The 19,733-nt window shown below is 34.3% G+C and overlaps 1 protein-coding gene across 1 annotated transcript in view; it reads right to left on the bottom strand.

Moving 5' to 3' along the window:
• The window catches only part of ppp1r13l (protein phosphatase 1, regulatory subunit 13 like), a 46,467-nt gene that overhangs the window by 8,339 nt on the left and 18,395 nt on the right, over positions 1 to 19,733 (bottom strand). The window contains exons 3-11 of the mRNA XM_056478208.1: positions 13,211 to 13,323; positions 10,795 to 11,335; positions 8,679 to 8,771; positions 7,562 to 7,641; positions 4,918 to 5,290; positions 3,230 to 3,696; positions 2,996 to 3,133; positions 1,521 to 1,654; positions 133 to 299 (exon numbers count right to left, since the gene is read on the bottom strand). Coding sequence (XP_056334183.1) covers positions 133 to 299; positions 1,521 to 1,654; positions 2,996 to 3,133; positions 3,230 to 3,696; positions 4,918 to 5,290; positions 7,562 to 7,641; positions 8,679 to 8,771; positions 10,795 to 11,335; positions 13,211 to 13,323 — 2,106 coding nt within the window. The remainder of the gene's footprint in view (positions 1 to 132; positions 300 to 1,520; positions 1,655 to 2,995; positions 3,134 to 3,229; positions 3,697 to 4,917; positions 5,291 to 7,561; positions 7,642 to 8,678; positions 8,772 to 10,794; positions 11,336 to 13,210; positions 13,324 to 19,733) is intronic.

Genomic DNA, 19,733 nt, shown 5'->3' with positions numbered 1-19,733 from the left:
ATCGTGTAATGCTAAATATAACCCTGGGAGTTTATGCATATGGGCGTCATGTCTGTAAAAACTTGTGTCATATGGTTTATATCTGTAAACAAGTCATGTCTGCTTTTATTTACTTGATTGCAACATCCTCACCTCTTAATAAGCTCTCACACTCTTCATATCCTGGAGCGTACGGGTCACACTTCTGGGACGCTGTGGCCCCATCGCTGTCTGTTACGGCCATCACTGCTGCTCCATTTCTCACCAGAAACTCAGACATCTGCCTGTCATTACAGGACGCAGCACAGTGCAAGGGTGTCCTGTCAATGACATGGGAGAAGTGATGGGTCATTTATGAATGATTTTTTACTTTGAACAAATCTTGTGACTCGGAAACAACGAGTCGTCAATGCAGCTCATATGCAACATCCTATAGGCTTTGTACCAATGATAGAAATGATTCATATCTTGAGTCATTAGGTTTTGATCCATTCATTTATCTCATGACAAACCCATAAGCTTAGCCTATGCGGTCTGAGCCACAATGAGAAATAGTTCGTTAATCATGATTGGTTTTGGGTCATTTCTTCCTTTGTCATTTGATATGACAGCAGCATTGCTTATAGAAATTAATGAATCATTTTGAATCTTCCTCATAGTTTTAGTACTACAATAATTGTTACTATTACGGTTATGTGATGCATTTCTGGTCTCAAACTGCACCATGTTTGACATCCCAAAAACTGTCAAATGAATGTTAGTCTGTCTTTTTCTTTTTAACTCATTTTTTCCGTGTCCAAAGCAGATGGTCAAGAGTGTTGGACTGATTCCTGCAAAGACCACAATGACAGACAAGTCTCTGCACTGATCCTGTCGGCTAGTCTAAACACCCATACGGTGACTTAATTGGACCTGCACCTTCTCCAGGATGGACATTCATTGTTCTCAAGCCTCCAATGTGCAGGCTGCAGCTCTGCCCAAGACATTTGGCCAAAGGAGAACTGGTCGCCCCAGCTGAGCCTGGTTTCTCCCAAGATTTGTTCTTCACTTCTGTCAATTGGTGTTTTGGTTTCTTGCCACTGCCGCCTCTGGCTTGCTTGTTTGGTGCTGGTGGAACTCCTCTGATTTAAATTAATCTAAACTGAACTTCAACAGAAACATTTATACTAAACTGAACCAGTTATAATTTACTAGAACTTGCTGGAATGTTCCACGGTTTAAATATGTTGTGGCTTTTATTTTTTCTGAAGAAGTACTCATCGCATAGCTTTAGCTTCCAGGCATGTGACATGACAAATTAACAAACAAACAACTCAAAGAATTAGCTTTTGAATTATGTGTTAGGGAATGAACAAAAATGTTAATTATGTTCTGTCAAAATGAACTAAATAATTTGTTCATTTTGATGAATGACACTCAAATGTCAGGGTTGGTAAAATGATTCAAACTTGCCATCACTAAATGAGAGTGAATATATACCTTACATCCGCAGGAAAATATATAAGCATGTATATACACACTTGTTAAATTGATCATCTTACCAGCCATGGCTGTCTGGAGCACTAACATTAGCACCGATTCGCACCAGGAACTCCACCACTGGGAAGTGTCCACCACATATGGCATTGTGGAGGGCAGTGATGCCTTCATCATTAGACTGGCTTGGGTCACTCATCTATATGGAGACAAACAATTGCTAAGGAATTTGACAACATTACAATCCATAGTAGGAATGCCCTTTTGACTTTCTGAGTACCTGGAAATTTCTATTGACTTTACTTCAGTACTTCCAACTTAAACTAAATACAGTGTTCATACACATTTTTACTACTAAAATTCCATGACTTTTCCAAGATATTTCCAAAACTTTAAGGTAAATTTATTACAGCTTACGATAACACACGCAACAATCTATTTAGTTTCAATTTATATTTATATCTATGTAAAATTGATAATGCTTACACCGCACTAATAATGTCAGAGTATGTGATTGGCAGAGGACAGAAAGGTAGTTAATAACCTATATTCAAGTATACAGTATTCAAGTATCTTTTTTCCGTGACTTTTCTAAAACTTTGTGTTTTTTTCTGTTTTTCCAAAACTTTTCCAGGCCTGGAAAATGCATTATCAAAATTCCATGACTTTTCCAGGTTTTCCATGACTGACTGCCAACTGACCCAGCTGAGGCCGAACCAGCGACCTTCTTGTTGTGAGGCAATCGTGCTACCCACTGTGCCACTGTGACACCCTTTATTATTATTATTATTTCTATTATTATTATTATCATTTTAAACATATAACATTTAAAGGGATAGTTCACCAAAAAAATTAAGTTCTGCCATCGTTTACTCATATTAACTAGTTTCAAACCAGTTTGAGATGTTTTCTGTTGAATACAGAAGAAAACATTTGAAGAATGTTGGTTAACTTTAACAATTGACATACATAGCGGAAAAACAAATACGGAAGTCACAGGTTACAGATTTCCAACATTCTTCAAAATATCTTTTGCTTTCATCAAAAAAAAAATTGTATTGTGTTGAAGATGAGTAAATGGCTTATTTTTGGCTTATTCTTATATTTTTACATATTTTTAAATTATTTTTAATGTAACATACATAACATAATTAATATAGTTGATTATGGATATTATTTTATTAGTTTCTAGAAATTAATTTAAAAACAGTCAAATCAGCTTCCCTAATGGAACATAAATAAAATAAAATAATAAACCTTTCAGAGCACAAAGCGATTCCTTTGTAAACTAATATTTTATTATCAACAGTCAGCAATAAGTTGCAATACCCCTACCTACAGTCCCATGTTGGTAATGTCAACAATTGACCTGACTTACATTCTGAAGTGGTAGTATACCTTTGAGCTGATGTGACGCCACAACATTTTTTGATTTGCTTTATAGTTTTCATTCCTTTTTTTGGTTCTGAAAACTTTTGATTTCTTGGGAAATGAGGGGAACTACAATTTATGTTTCTAAAGTTTGTAGAGAGAAATATACCTTCTGTGCAGCCCTCTGTACTGTCTCCAACTCTCCGACCAAAGACCCATCCAACATCAGAATCAGTGGGCTCAAGTGAGCTCTACGGCTGGCAGATTTATTGGCTTTGCTGCCCTTCCGTAAGATAGAGTGAATACCCTGTAGGAGCAGATAAGATCGAAAAGCAGATTGAAATCAAATATCCTGTTAACCCTCAGCTGTATCTGAACAATACGTAATCTGTCCGCCCCTCACCTTATGTTCAGATGAGATGGTCTCTGTGACTCTTACTGGAACTAAAGATACAGGAGATTTTGAGCTCTCTTCGCCATCAGAAGAGCTGCTGTTTTCAGCCGCTGGGTCTTCCTTGATGCGAAGGGCCTTCCTGCGAAACATTTTATTAATCATCTGCTTGTAATAGTTGGGCTGGGAAACTGGGAGCTCTGGCAGGGGCTGAGAAATGTCGAGTGAGCTGCGTTTCTTCAGAGCTCTGGGGAACTCAGCCCGGATGCGCATCAGTTCGTCGAGATCGGTGTCCAGATCTGCCTGCGGGGCCACGACGGGCTGCAGGCGTGTGGGGCTGAGGGGGCGAGGTATCTCTTGGTCCTCCACTTTAGACTCTTCTTCTGGTTTCATGCCTTGGTCAATCAAGCTCACAGGGCCTACAGTTTTGCTCAAGTCTAGTTTCTCAAGCTCAGCATCAACCTCTGTGGGCTGGAGTACTGTTTATAGAAAGGAAAATAAAAGTAAAACATATGCATATGTAGAAAAGTGTCTATAAAATAAAATTAAAATTTTTCAAGACACTAGTATTCAGCTTAAAGTGACATTTAAAGGCTTAGCTAGGTTAATTAGGTTAACTAGGCAGGATAGGGTAATTAGGCAAACTATTGTATAACTATGGTTTGTTCTGTAGACTATTGTAAAAAAATATAGCTTAAAGGGGCTCATAATTTTGAACCTAAAATGGTAAAATAACTGCTTTTACAAATAAGACTTTCTCCAGAAGAAAAAATATTATCAGACATACTGTTAAAATTTCCCTGCTCTGTTAAACATCATTTAGGACTTATTTAAAAAAGAAAAAAATTCAAAGGGGGGCTAATAATCCTGACTTCAACTGTATACATATATAAATAAAATGATTAATTTAATAAAGGGGGCTAATATTATTGTCAATAAATGGTTTTAAGAAATTAAAAATGGCTTTTACTCTAGCCAATATAAAACAAATAAGACTTTCTCCAGAAGAAAAAAATGATAAAAAACACTGTGAAACATTCTTCCTCTGTTAAACATCATTTTGGGGATATTTGAGAAAAAATAAAAAATAAAAATAATAATAATTCTAAAATAATAGGGGGCTAATAATTCTGACTTTAACTATATATTATATATATATATATATATATATATATATATATATATATATATATATATATATATATATATATAAATTTAAGTCAGAATTATTAGCCCCCTTTGAATTTTTTTTTTTTTTATATATATATTTCCCAAAATGGTGTTTAACAGAGCAAGGAAATTTTCACAGTATGTCTGACAATTTTTTTTTTCTAGAGAAAGTCTTATTTGTTTTATATAGTAATAGTAATATTTTACTTCAACTAATAATTAATTTGGCTAATAATTAAAAATATGACTTTTTAAAATATCTAATAAGATTAGATATTATTAATTTATTATTAATTAATTAATTAATTAATTAATTAATTAATTTGATTAATAATATCAAAAAAAAAAAAAAACGAATACAAAATTGTCAAAATAGAAAAGGTTTTATTCAAATTATTAACAGGCGAAAAAAAATATGTAGTTTAATCCAAGTGAATTGCATTTATGTATTTGTTGAACAAAACACTATATGCCAAAAAAGTGTTACATCATTAATCCATTTACAAGTACTCATGGACTCAGGGAGGTACCTTCTCTATAGTAGGCAGGTTGTTTTTGAGGTTGCTGACGTTGAGGTGTTTGGTTTTGCCACATATAATCTTGGGGCAGAGGAAGATGTTGGTGGTAAACTCCTTGCTGTGGCTCTCCCATTGGGCCAGGTGCGTATCTGCTGACAGCTGCAGGATAGTGGTGGGGGTTCTGGAGTCTAAAGATGACAGAAAGGGGGATTGGCCTGTGCCGAGGAGCTCCAGAGCTGACAGGAGGAACGGAGATCCGAGAACTGATTGACGGATTGCTGTAAGGTGAGCTGCTGCCAGAGGAGAGATCAGGGGGAACTGAGATACGAGCGTTCCTTGGGAGCGAACTGTGGTGGTATGATGGAAGTGAATGTGGCACAGTCTCCTATTGGCAAAGACAGAGAAAGATGCTATGAGAATTAGACAATGGAGAATGCTTTTGAATGATTTTGTTTTTGGCATATATTTGCAGTTACAATACAATACAGATGTAAAATACCTGCCATAGCAATAAAGAACATTCAAATTGTAACAAAACAAAAGAAAAAAAAAAGTCAACACGGAATTAAGTTTGTTAGTTCAAAACAGCTTTCCAGTTGGTAAACACCTTCAAACTACCATTGGTTTGTTGTGATGATTACAAAATACTGTAGAAGAGAAGTGGCTCTGAGACTCCACCTTTTTAGAAATGGAAATCTTTTTGGGTTCATTACTTCTGTTCAGATGAGAGTAAAAACATGAGCACATAGGAGCAACTGAAGTTGTGGATATAGATACTGTTTTTATATGCTTTTTAAAGAAATCTATTGTATAAACTGCTATTCAAATAAACATGAAATAACTTCACCTGCTGAATATCCACATTTTCAGATATTTTCTGAACTGCAGAGTAAGAACGAGTCGACCAGACATTTATGACATTCAACAAATAATGGATCTTCTTCTAACAAACAAATTAAAGGGATAGTTTACCAAACTTTACGTATCATTCACTTGTCACAAACCTGTTTAAGTTTCTTTCTTCTGTTAAACAAAAAAGAAGATATTCTGAAAAATGTTTTTTTTTTCAGAAATTATTTTCTGAAAACCTGTAGCCATTGTTTTTCCTATGAAAGTCATTATTTACAGGTTTCAAATCTTTTTCAAAATAACTTATTTTGTATGTTTGCAAGAACACTGTGTGTCATGCTCAGTCACCTGCTGATATATACCTCGGATGAGCCTGTGCATTGTTTCAAACATAGAAAATCACGAGCAGGCATCAAGGGGGATTACATCAGATAAAGTCATTTTTATGTGCACACAAAACTGTCTTGTAGCTTGGTAATATTCCGATTGAACCACTGAAGGCATATGGTTTGCTTTAAGGAAGTTTTTTGGTACCTTTCTGCATGGAGGATGAGGGAGCTTTTCAATGTCACCTAAAAGATTCTACTTTGTGTTCTGAAGACGAATGAAGGTCTCAGGGGTTTGGAATGACATGAGAGAAAGTCATTATTCAAATAATTAACATTTTTTGGTGAATGAACTATTCAATAGTTTTACTTTTATCACACTTACGGCTGTTACTTGTTTTGCTCATATCTAGAGTTCCTAATCAAGCCAGTTTTTGCTACTATCTATCTTTCATAACCTAGAATTTAACCTTCAAACTGATAGCCACTTGTTTAAGATATATTTAGAATGATTTCTAACTTCATATTTCTCTTTCAGTTAAATCAGCTAGAACAATTTTGTAAGCACTGTCACTGCTCATTGCAGCAAGCAGCTTTGAGATATTCACTAGCAGGATATCTCTACTCAGGTATTTCCGACTTCTTTTCGCCTCTAAGCAAAGAACAGAAATTTGCCTGGGTAAATCAGGGCTTGCAAGAAAAAGAGTCAACAGCTGTTGTCTGTTTTAATGGGAACTGTCTATACTTGTTTCCTATACTTGGAAATTCCTAAAACATAATTACATATATACATTTTTTTTTCGCACCGACTGCTTTTATTTTTAACAAGGTAGAGTATCCTGTGGATTAACTTGCAGTTGAAAAAAAGCACTCAAGAAGCATCATGTGGGAGAGAAATAAAGAAAATGTCAACGGGTGTGTTCTTAAACATCATTGGCTCAGATCCCTGGTTTTTATCACTTCAGATAGCTCACAAAGACATTTCACTGTAATAGCAAAATCAATACTTGCACACACATTCTCCACACCCTTAGGTCTGTCACAATAACATCTTTTAGTTGTGGAGTTCATTGTTCCATGAATAATTGCGATGAATTATACAATTGTAATTTTATAAGCTATTGAAGGCGACTGATTACACATTGCCAAGCCAAAATCAGCAATAAAAAAGATAATAATAAAAAATTTAATTTCAAAAAGACTGGACCTTTGTTGCACTGAATTATACAATCTGCTTCTGTCTGTTATACGTTTGGCAAGAATTCTTTTAGCAATTCTTCTTCGATGCAGTGTGATTGTTTTTTTTTTTTTTCTTGCACACAAAGCATATTGGTTCAGTTTTATTTATTTACTTTTGTACACACAATCGACATAATATCACATCACCAAAAATTATCACGATCATGTGCATACTGTATATAGCATATAAAGTCAATGTAGTAAATATTGTGACATGCCTAAACATGATACAGTTTGCACACCTTTTTGGCAGGAAGAGGAGCATCCAGACTGGATTCTTTCCAGCTGCTGTTGGGGACAGGTGGTCTGACCCATTCATTCTCTATGAGAAACAAAGGAAATCATAAAATTATGCAAAAATGAAGATGAAGAAAGAGGCAAACCTTTACTGCATGATGTTGCTTCCTAGCAAACTAGTTTTTGTTATTATACAATGACATGATGTGGCCACTAAATTGAAAATATAATGGTTTGAATAAACTAGTATTCACATCTAATAAATATTATTCATTCAAAAGTGAAATATTATAATCTGAAGCCCAAATAAAAATACTTTCACATTATTTTCCTTAAAAAGAAACACAGATTTACTTAAGAATACATATTTATTTAAGAATTGAATATATTACCTTAAGTAACTATACAAACCACTGATTGTATTATTATTACAATCTTTCAGAGCAGTGGTTCTCAACCCCATTCCTGGAGGACCACCAGCACTGCATGTTTTAGATGTCTCCTTTGTCTGTCACACCCATTACAGGTCTTTCAGTCTCTGCTAATGAGCTGACGATCTGAATTAAGTATGTTTGGTTAATGAGACATGGAAAATGTGCAGAGCTGGTGGTCCTCCGGGAACGTGGTTGAGAAACAGTTTCAGAGCATCTAAAGTCAAATAAATGATTTGTAAATTATAAAGTCTTAAATGTGTGTATTACATGAAGTAATACTATATGATGGTGAAATAAATATGGGTGACGCTAGTAAATACCATGTTTACTTTACCATGTTTCACATTACAATAAATATTTTCAACATTTTTATAAAATGAAATTAAAAAGAATTCTATCAGGTCTGTCATGTATTAGTGAAAGCCTGATTATTTATTTAATTGTTTTAATTAGCCCTTTCTATAGCTCAAACTACAAGAATGTGAGTTGAATTTTGACAGAAAGCAAGAACTGATCAATTCCAAGTGTCTGAAAAATGCTTAAATGTAAAATGATATTTTAAAAGCTTATATTGCATGAACTGAAACCAGTTTTTTCATTTTTAATTATTACACATTGTTGCCCCCGAGTTTATAAATGACTAACATTTTTATTTATACTGTGATTTTTGTGCAACAGAAGAACTTACTATCATAGGTGTGGTAAGGCTTTCTCTCATATGAAGCATCAAGGTCTGACTCGTTCCACTTGGAGGAGTTCTTCGGCCTTTGCATTCCTTCCTCTGCAAGAAGATAGATGAAGAAAAAGAATGTGTGAGGGAATCAATAAGCAAAAACTTAAAACATCTACACTGTTTAATAAAGAAAAACCCTGTATAATATATTTAGGGCATATGTCCACCGAAGTGTTTTTGCGCTGCAGAAATGCAAGCAGACCATTTTTTCTGTTGTTGTCAATAGAAGTGCTGCATTTTAAAGGTCCCATGACATTAAAATAAAGCTTTTTAGATGTTAATATCAGTATTGTTAACTTTTAAGATATCTATAAGCTACTGTGCCCCAAAACAATGAGAAATTTTCTTATCAAATCATAACCAATCAAATGCTTTCTTTAGTCTGACGTGCCCCGCCTCCTTCAAGACGCTTCTCATTTGTGTTTCATTTGATGCACTTGAGCTGAACCATACTCACTGGCAGAGCAGGGATAAAATAAAACGCTATTGGCTATTTAAAAAAAAAAAAGGAAGGAGCTACACTATGTCCCACTATCTCTTCGTGTTTCTGTTCAGATTACGTCAAACATCAAATAAAAATGCATATTTCAATGTACATCAAGGGACATGTGTTTTATGTTCGGTGCTGTAATTTTTTAAGAAATCTGACAGTTGGAGAAGTCCTCAAAGCTGAGGGTTTCAGAACAGTGCCTGCGTTTCTGCAGGACAAAAAAAACTATTCAGTGGATACGCACCTTTAAAGAAAATATTTACTTAAAAAGTACTAAATAATAATAATTCTATGACATTTTAAAAAAATAATTAAATTTGGAAACCTATTGTTTAACAGCATACATGTTGAGATGTAAAAATATGGGATCATGTTATCAAATATACATATTTCTTCACTCTATAAATTAAATATACATTTTGATTAATGTTAACATAGTTGTTTAGAAAAGAGCAGCAAATGAATCTCTCATTTTGATATTTTTGATGTGTGATTAACATTAAATAACAGAGATGTCACTTTAAAAATTCACAGATCTAGAATGAAAGTTATTTTCATAACAGTTCATGTTCATTTAAGACAAAATTTGTTGCGTTTTAAAACAAAACATGACAAGACAGACATGTTTACATTTTATTATGCATGTTTGTCTGTTTAAACACACACCCAAATCCCAAAGAGTCCACTTTTGCTTCTTTTCAAATTGTGTTTACAGAAGTTGCTTGGGGAACAGTGTCTTTATCAATGTGGAGTGTGTCTGACATTCACGCACCTCTACATGAACTAAGCAAATCGAAGGTTGCATAGGAAAGGCAAATATGCTCTTTAAAGTCCCCGAATATTAAAACTAACCATATTGATTTTGTTAGCTCACATTGCTAGTTTTTTGGTGAACAATTTATCTGTGCATGTCATTAAGAAAAAAATAATAGTTTGCCCTTCTAATCTTTAATTGAAAACTGCAAATGCATTTCCTGTTTGTTGTTTTCAGTTTAATTGTCAGATTAGGTATATCTTAGGAATTGGGCATGGCTGACATAATTAACCACACTCCTCCAACTGTCAGTTTTGAGAACAAACAGAAATGGTGAGGAGGAGGAGTCTGTTAGGCTGTAATAACTCTCCCCAAACACTTTTCCAGATCTTTCTGAATGAAATGCCTAGTTTACTACATCAAATCAGCTTACAGTAGAAAGAAACAAGCCACACCCACTGTTTACTCATTTAATAATCAGTTTCTCTAGGAACTGCATCACTATACAAAAAAATAACTGTCGCAGCATCCGGTTCATGTGGATTTAATGGAAAGGCAACAGTACAGTGTACACTACTGTACAGTATTGAGGACACAAGATATGTCCTCGTAAACCACCTTAATAAGTGATACCTATCGTTATACAATTTTGTGTCCTTGTAAACCACATAAACAAGTGCACAAACACACTATGAACACATACCTAGAGCAGTTGGAACTGTGAAGTGAAACTGCAACCTTTGGGTTACAAGTGGCCCAACTGGTCCACTTGTTTCGCTTACAATTGTACATTAAAAAGATTTGAATCTACTCAAAATCCTAATTACCTGGATGTCTGAAGTTGCGTGGTAGAGTACTGGCTGCTGGCTGACTAAATGATTGAGAGGAAGGAGGTCGATCCAACCTCGGTGACCTGGGAGCTGAAAACAGTGGGCTTGATGGAGCCTGAAGCGAGCTACGAGGTGTTTTGCTGTCATAAGTTGGACTGGATATCTCCCCATAGCTCAATGATCCTCTTGTGCTTCGATCCTGAGGCCTCAGTGGCATCTGTGTCGTTCTCCTTAATGTATTTGGAGACATATTCTGGTCGAAGGTATATCGTGAATCGGAGTACTCTTTACGGGTTGCAAAAGGGGAATGCTGGTGGGTCAAAGGACTGGGAGATGAAGGCATGTATTTCATGCTCTCTCGGCTAAGTTGAGGAGATGGATTTTGGTTCAGGTTGGATTCTTTCCAGCTGTTGATGGGGTCTGAGCTAAAGACGCTTGTGGGACTCTGGGTAAAGCTTGTTTTGGGGCTCTCATTTCCATTATTGTTAAAGCTGTTGGAGCTGCCATCGTTGCTGATCTGAGCCCTGGGGCTGGAAATCTACAATTAATGACAAAAAACATGCACTGATGAGAACTATAGTCCCATTTGACAAAGTTTTTGACTAGAACATATTTCTGTCATAATTTTCAGATTAAATATTGTTCCATTAGACTGGTATACTATTCTATAGGATGCTTTACAATAATATCCGTGATTATATGCATTAGATTAATCAGTGCCAAAGCTAAAACTGGAACAAAATAACTTCAAAATTAATATGTTGGAGAAAAGTATTACATACCATTTTATTGAACAGGAAAAATTAAGACTATTAAAAATATTAAATTAGCAAAAACTCATTTGAATTTAAAATTATTATCTTTTCTCTATTTCATATTTCTAAAGATGTTAGCTGACTAAACTCCTATTTCAATGGATTTAATTGTTTAATAAAGTTTTTAAAATAAATGCACCAAAAAGTATCATCTATATTCACTGAGAAAGGGGGGTGTACTTATTTATGCTGAGCATTGTATACCAAAAATCTCATATTACACATATTAAAACAAGTATTATTAAGACGTTTACATATTTGTGCTTTGCTGCTTACATTCAAACCACTAGGTTTTTCCTATTTTTCAGCATGTTTTTAAAAATGTACTTTAAAATACATACATTTTTGCATGATCACTTGTTTTTATCGTAGGTCAATTTACATACAGATATCTGTTAAGCAAAATGTTGATGAATCATCATTTTGTTCATATTTAGATTCTTATTTATTTTTGACTATATTTTGTTTTTAAGTTCTATTCAATTAACTAATACATTTGTGATGCAAAGATACATTAAAAGGATCTAAAGCACCAGTAAAACATTTATTTCCTTTTATTTCTATTTTTAAAAAAATCTACTTGTGTGAAGAACACTGAAAAAATGTATCAAGATATCCAAAAATATTAAGCAGCAGCAAAACACAGCGTTCAGCAATTATAATGATAAATGTATATGACAACAACAAATGTTATACCTGAAAGCAGCAAACGAAAAAAAATTTCATGTATTTACCAAAAATCATATTAATCATAAACCATAATATTCTACAATATTACTGTAATTTGACATTACTGTTTTTCTATTGGGTTTTAAAAATACATTAACTGAATGTAGCTCTGGTGAGTATACAAATATGTTGTGCCCAAAAATGTGTGTATACAGTTGAAGTCAGAATTAATAGCCCCCCTTTGATTTTTTTTTCTTTTTTAAATATTTCCCAAATGATGTTTAACAGAGCAAGGAAATTTTCATAGTATGTCTGATAATATTTTTTCTTCTGGAGAAAGTCAAATTTTTGTTTTATTTTGGCTAGAATAAAAGCAGTTTTTAATATTTTCAGGCACATTTTAAGGTCAAAATTATTAGCCCCTTTAAGCTAAATATATTTTTTCGATAGTCTACAGAACAAACCATCATTATTCAATAACTCGCCTAATTACCCTATCCTGCCTAGTAGACCTAATTAACCTAGTTAAGCCTTTAAATATCACTTTAAGCTGTATAGAAGTGTCTTAAAAAATATCTAGTAAAATATTATTTACTGTCATTATGGCAAAGATAAAATTAATCAGATATTAGAAATGATTTATTAAAACTATTATGTTTAGAAAAAAAACAGAGGGCTAATAATACAGAGGGGAAAAATACAGAGGGCTAATAATTCAGGGGGGCTAATAATTCTGACTTCAACTGTATATAAAAAAGTTTGACAGCATAAAAACAATCTTTGTTTTTACTCCTTACAATATTAGCCACCAAAAACAAAAACAGTGCTGAAACAGTTCTGTTTATGGTTTTAGGCTTTTATGGATCTCAAAAATTAGCAGAACATGTTGAAAATACTAAAGGAATTCAGTGTCATGTTCTGTACTGTACCTGTGCCGTGGTTTGCACTACAGGAGCGGCTTCTGTCAGGAGAGAGGAGAACTCTCGTGAGAGCTCATCTGCCGTGGCCAAAGATGCATTCAGTTCATTGTTGATAGACTGAACTACAACACACAAAAACAAACATTGAGTTAATATCCAACAGGGGTTATCAGTGTTGGAGAGAAACTACAAGCTTAAAGTAATAAATCAAATAGCATAACTACATTTTTCACCTTGACAGTACCTCAGCTAGAATAATGCGAGAAATGTGCTGAAATTTTGCAATTTGACAGCACGTTAGTTAGTTAATTTAAAAACAACATTAGTGAAGAGGCATAGAAACTACAAGTGCGCATCAACAACGATACCCAAGAAATCAAATGACTATGGAAGCATCTCACAGAAGGATTTATTTCAGACTCAACTGAATTAATAAATAGAGTTTGAATGCAATTAAATGTCCTATTTTCACATACTTTCAGATATAGCAGCACCACAGAGCCATAGATCACTGAGAAATGATGCAAACAGCTCTAAAATGACAAAATAATTATCTTCAATTTCAGGATTGCACCAATTAATAAAGAAATGTAGATACTGGATGGATCTATTTCTGACTATCTGTATTCCAGCTTCATCTTAAAAACAAGTAAGTGCAGTACCGCTGCTCCCTATACGCAGAGTACGCAGGTTGCGTAGGACTTCAACTCCGGAGGGGGGCACCATCTCGGTTGCTCAAAAATAAATTTTTAATATTTATTTTTGTAATATTAACATAAACTGAGTGTAAATAAAATATATTGATAATATGTTGATAAATACATTTAAAAATGCATTTTATGGCGAACGCAAAAAACGTGAAGCAACTTTTTTCTGTTTCCCCAGCCCACTTGTGTCTCCAACTGCTAACAGCTTATGATTATAAGCAATGCAAGTTGCAACTCTATAGCCGGGAAAAGACAACAGCAGTCTGGAGCTGAGAAGAGGAAAAAAGTACAAGATGAATCGCATGCATCACTTTCAGGTTACTTATGTCCATGAATCTGGAAAACATATTTTTGGTTGTTCAAGTAAATTAGTGAGGCTAATGTTTAACTTCGCCACAACTGCACAAAATCTGCTTGATTTGTTGTTGTTTACGCCGTTTACTCTTCCCCATGTTGATGCTAATTACACAAATTCAATTATTATTATTATTATTATTATTATTATTATTATTATTATTATTATTATTATTATTATTATTAACTTGTGCAATACTTTACAATTCTGTTTGCACACCAGTTACATACATGCACTGCACAGTTATTTCATTGTTTTTTTCAGTGCAGTTATCTTTGTTTATTGTTTTGTCTATTCCCTTACATTTCTTATTGCTGCTGCTCTCTCTGAGAGCTGACAAGTTAATTTTGTTGTATCGCTGCAATGACTAAAAAACTCTTTAGTCTTTACATGAGTAGATATGTGTGTTTTTATATGCCAGTTATTTTCTTCTTTTTTTTTTTATTACTATATGAAACATCAAAACTGAGTAATATTCTGTGGTTTCTGAAAGATCAATAAATATAAAGCCACAAGCCATAAACTATTTTTTATTGCATTGATTTCCTAATGTTTAATTTTGTCTGAATGTTAACAAAAAAAACTGTTTTTGTTTAAAAGTAGTTATTTTGAGTTATACTGACAGCAATGGTCAATTTTTGTTAAATCCACATTTTGGTTGTAGTGTAGGAATATTATAAAGAGTGCTTGACTAGCCCGTTGTCTTAATGGTATGTGATGAGTTTTTCTTTAAATGACTAATTTCATCTGTATTGTACATGCAGGTTTAATGCTGTCATTTGTCACAAAAGATCATGATCCAGCACAGCTTCAGAGGCACCAGCAGCTGCACAGGTATAGACACAGTGCTGCACTGAGGACTGTCCAATTACAGAGAGGGTTTTATTTCTCACGATTTGAATTTAGGAATGCTTCTGCAGAAGACATGTCAGTGTTTATTTATGTAAACTGTTACTTTGTAATGTAAATATTTGAATGTTTGAGTATAATTTTGTAATATCATTTGTATGCATATATATATATATATATATATATATATATATATATATATATATATATATATATATATATATATATATATATATATACACACAAATAAATAAATAAATAAATGTTTAAATCCATATGTTTGTGTGTTTACAGTAAAATTTAGCTTTTTAAAATTTGGCCAGCAGCGGCCCTGAGTAAGTGCTACACTTTGTATTTTTATAGGATTTTGAACTAATCATCATGTAAATCAATGTGAGAGTTCCACAGCAAATGTGGACAAATTTAGCATTGTCTTACAGATCAGAAATTTGTTTGTCATGTGTTAACTGTAATTGCACTTTGCTAAAAATAGTAGAAAATAAGAAGATAAAGATGGTAAAACACACCGTGTCTGTGTGTGCATGCATGTATGGGTGTTTTGGTAATTGCGCACAGCGAACTTTGTAACAACATTTGTGTGTTGCTCATTCATTGTTGCAGATAGGCCAAATAAACTCTACAACAACTGCATAAAACCACTCAGAAACCTCCTGGTTCAGTTTTAACTTGGTATTTGTGACTGTGGGTCTCTGCTTCATCAGTCGTTGTCCATTATTGTGCTGTGCTTTTCCATTGTTGACATCTGAAGCTAGGTATCGTTGAAGCAGACATGCTCAAACATATTAATGTAATCGGAGCACATTTCTTGTCAAAGTTCAAAACTTATAACAGACATTTCACGCTGCAAAAAATTTCTTCGGGGTGACATCTCTGCAGCTCCAGCTGGAGCGATCCTCAAAAAATTCTGCGAACTGAGGGTATCCAAGCTATCACAAAAGTTACATTATAGTCTCTTTTATCCGCTCTATCTCCAGGAGCTTCTGGGAGAGGTGGGATATCTGTTATCAGTGTTTTCAATGATATAATGTTAGTTTTGGGTAGCAGACGTTTGACTACACATGTTCAAGCAAAACAAAACAGTTATGGTTTTTAAAATACTCACAGAGGTTTATGGAAAGATAATCATTTACTATACTCTGACAATGTGTGTTATTCACAACAGACACACACCGCTTTGGTTCACTTTTAACTTGGTATTTGTGACTGTGGGTCTCTGCTCCATCAGTCGCTGTTCATCATTGTGCTGTGCTTTTCCATTGTTGACATCTGAAGCTAGGTATCGTTGAAGCAGACATGCTCAAACAGAGCACTCTATTTGGAGTCAGAAGGGGAGAATCAGCTTGTTTTCATTTAAAGCCACAGGCGCAAAACAGCTCTGGCACAAATATTGACACTTTCAACAGGGTATAATAACTGATCTGATGCGTATTTTGGGCAGAAAGAGAAAAAAGAGGCACAATAGGTGCCCCTTAAAATATTCCTCATTGAATTTTAGTCAATTGTTTTATGATATACAACATCTTGAAACAAGTTGTATCAACATAACTAGCTTTTTTAGAAGGGTAGTTTGATGGTACCATTACCTGATGAGTAGCTTGTAACTTAGACTAACCATTCCTGACACTTTTTGCTCTTCAACGCACTCAAACGACCACTCCTCTGTCATTCAAAACCAGACAAGCAAGTTTGTGTTATCTCTGGATGAATACCTAATGCACAGTTGATTGATGGACCTATCTTTTGGAGGAAAAGCGTGAAAAGTATCTGCCCCGGAAGTGTGCGGAAGATGATAGGTGTTGACAGTTCCATACAGAGCGAATGACTTCAATTAAACGGCAAAAAATAGACATTGTTTGTAGTCCTTTTAAAAACATATGTTTGAATACTATTGTGATTAACCTAAAGTTAATCTTCGATTTAAAGGGGTCCTATTCTGCTCATTTATAAAGGCTTTATTCTGTTTTTCGAGTGTACTGGAACATTCTTTCATGCTTAGAAGTTTGAAAAACTTATTATTTTAACACAATTTACATTACAATACCTTTCCCCCCAGCCTGGCACAAATGGCTCAGCTTGTTCTGGGTTTGCTAAAAGCCCACCTTCCGAAAAACGAAATGTGTTGTGATTGGTTAGCTGTCCTATTGTGTTGTGATTGGTGAAGCTCAGGCCCCATTTACACTAATACATTTTAGTTTTAAAATGCATAACTTTTGCTAAGGTTCCACCGTCCGTGCACACTACCTTGAGTTTTCAAGCCTCGAAAATGGAGCATTTTGGAAACGCTGAAGAGGCCGTTTTGGTTTTAAAATGCTGCTGCTCCGTGTCAGTGTGGATGGGTGATAAACAAGACATCTAAAAATGGAGGCATGGCTGCAGACATTTGCCTATCTGATTGGGCCTTTTTCTCAACATTAAGTACACAAAATTCAGTCTTGCATCCTTTCCTTAAGTTCAGACTTCGCAAGTTTGATTTGGAAAACAATCTTCAGAGGACATGTCGGGTAAATCTTGTGTAGGTAGTGTAGGCTATTTTATAACCTTATTCACATCACCCTGCAGGCAACGCTGTTTAACTATCTTGACAATAAAATGAAAACATGATGTAAGGAATTGCCTATTTTCATTTTGATATTAACAACTTACACACCAATAATGTTAAGGCATTGTAGCAACATATTTATATAACTGCCATCTTCACTGTATGCATAGTCATTAAAAAGAAAAAAAACTGAGCCTATAACAATATAAAAATATGAAACATACCCTGTCTCTTTTGCTGAATATCAGTTTTAATAATCAATAATGGCAATCAATAATACAATAAGTTTATACAATATAGGAAATAAAGGCAAGCAATCAATCAAATGTGCAGAATCAGTGTACGTGGTTACATAAGTTAATATATTAACTTATCTTTACTATTAGCCAAAACACGTTACCTGAGAACAAGTAATAGATTCAAAAGACCAAAGAGTTCTTAGATAGAGACAAGATGAATTAAATATCACATTTAACAACTATAGTCAGATGAAATCCAGCGGTAGATCCTTGATAAACTGTCTGACATGCGCTGCTCTCACCTGGGGAGGCGTGCTCAAAGCGCCTGCTGACTGCCTAGAGCTCAGATGTCTGCATACCCTGCAGCACATGCCACAGTGTATCACGTGATGTGCGTTTTCAGCGGTGTAGTGTGGATCTTTTCAGAAACGCTAGATGAAATGCCACCGATGTGGATAATATTTATTCTAAAACACCTTTTTTTTATAACTGAAACATATTATTACATTGCAGTGCAGCCCATCAGCCGTTATAGACAGAGTCCGAATTATTGACGATCAGGAGGGTCAACAGTTTCAGCAGTTTATGTAATATATGATTCAGTCATTTACATATTTATTTTTAGTTATGTCTAGTTTATTAATAAAGCTTATTTATGTTTTCAGCATTTTGAGGGATATTTAGTGTATTCTGACCTACAGTATTCTCTGATTAGCCATAGGTTAATTCTAGATACAAACACCTATTTTACAAGAAAGTCTTGTGAACACAAGGTCTATAAGGGCTCTTGATCTGCCAGTTTCAGCATTGTTTCTCAAATAGACTGACTGGCGCGATTATGCATTCACAATGGTTTGAACCGTTATAGGGGTGGTCAAATGTATATTTATATTATTTATAAATTATAAATTTCTCTTGTTTTGACCACCTTCACGGGGGATAAAGCGTTAATTAGGGGCATCAATCCCCCCCAAACCCCACTGTAATTCGCACCCTGGTCATAGATAAACTAATATGATCATAAATAACATGTCTCTTATCTCCCTCTTATATTTAAATATCTAAAAACATCTTTAAATATTTGTAGCTTTTTTCTTATGCCCAAACATACACTCCACACTCACTGCAGACTTCAAATAGGCATTAAAAAAGTGAAAAAGCCTAATAGGACTCCTTTAATATTTTTAAATAAAGTTGACAATTAAATAACATTACCATCAATTGAGATTTAGATTATATTTAATATATTAAAGCATGGCATTTAAAAATGCTAAAACAGTAAGTTCATGCAAGCTAATGCTAACTTAACTGACCTTTTATGAATATAAACATCATCACTGCATGACGTTAATGGGCAAACAACATATGCAAACTATCTCTAAGGTCGAGAGTTGAACAAATGGTTATCACCCACAATTAACATTCAAATATCCCCATTTTAAAGCATTAATTAAACAAAAGGTAGTTTATTTAACATTTATTTAATGACATAATATTAGTTTTATAAAGACTGTAATTCTGTGAGATGCATAAACTAAATTCAACTGTATATTTTTAGTTGCTCTAAATGTCACCCCTCGAAGCAGCACTTGGACGTTTAGCTTGCTCACTAACCATTCTCAAGCACAATTGGGTCTCTGTTGGAAGTTAAAGAGGGAGAAATGTATGACAAAGATATATAGCTTATGTAGGAACCGTAAGTATGTATTCAGTGGTTGGTGGTCAAAATTAGTCTGTACAGAACACCATTGTGTACGAAACATGGTTAGTCCACATTCACTTATCAAGCTACACTTTCAGAGTAGCTTCCCCAAAAATGTTG

The sequence above is a fragment of the Danio aesculapii genome, chromosome 18 (genome assembly GCF_903798145.1).
Source record: "Danio aesculapii chromosome 18, fDanAes4.1, whole genome shotgun sequence".
Classification (NCBI taxonomy): Eukaryota; Metazoa; Chordata; class Actinopteri; order Cypriniformes; family Danionidae; genus Danio; species Danio aesculapii.
Note: the sequence above shows the minus strand (reverse complement) of the source record. Positions and strands in the feature narration are given on the sequence as shown.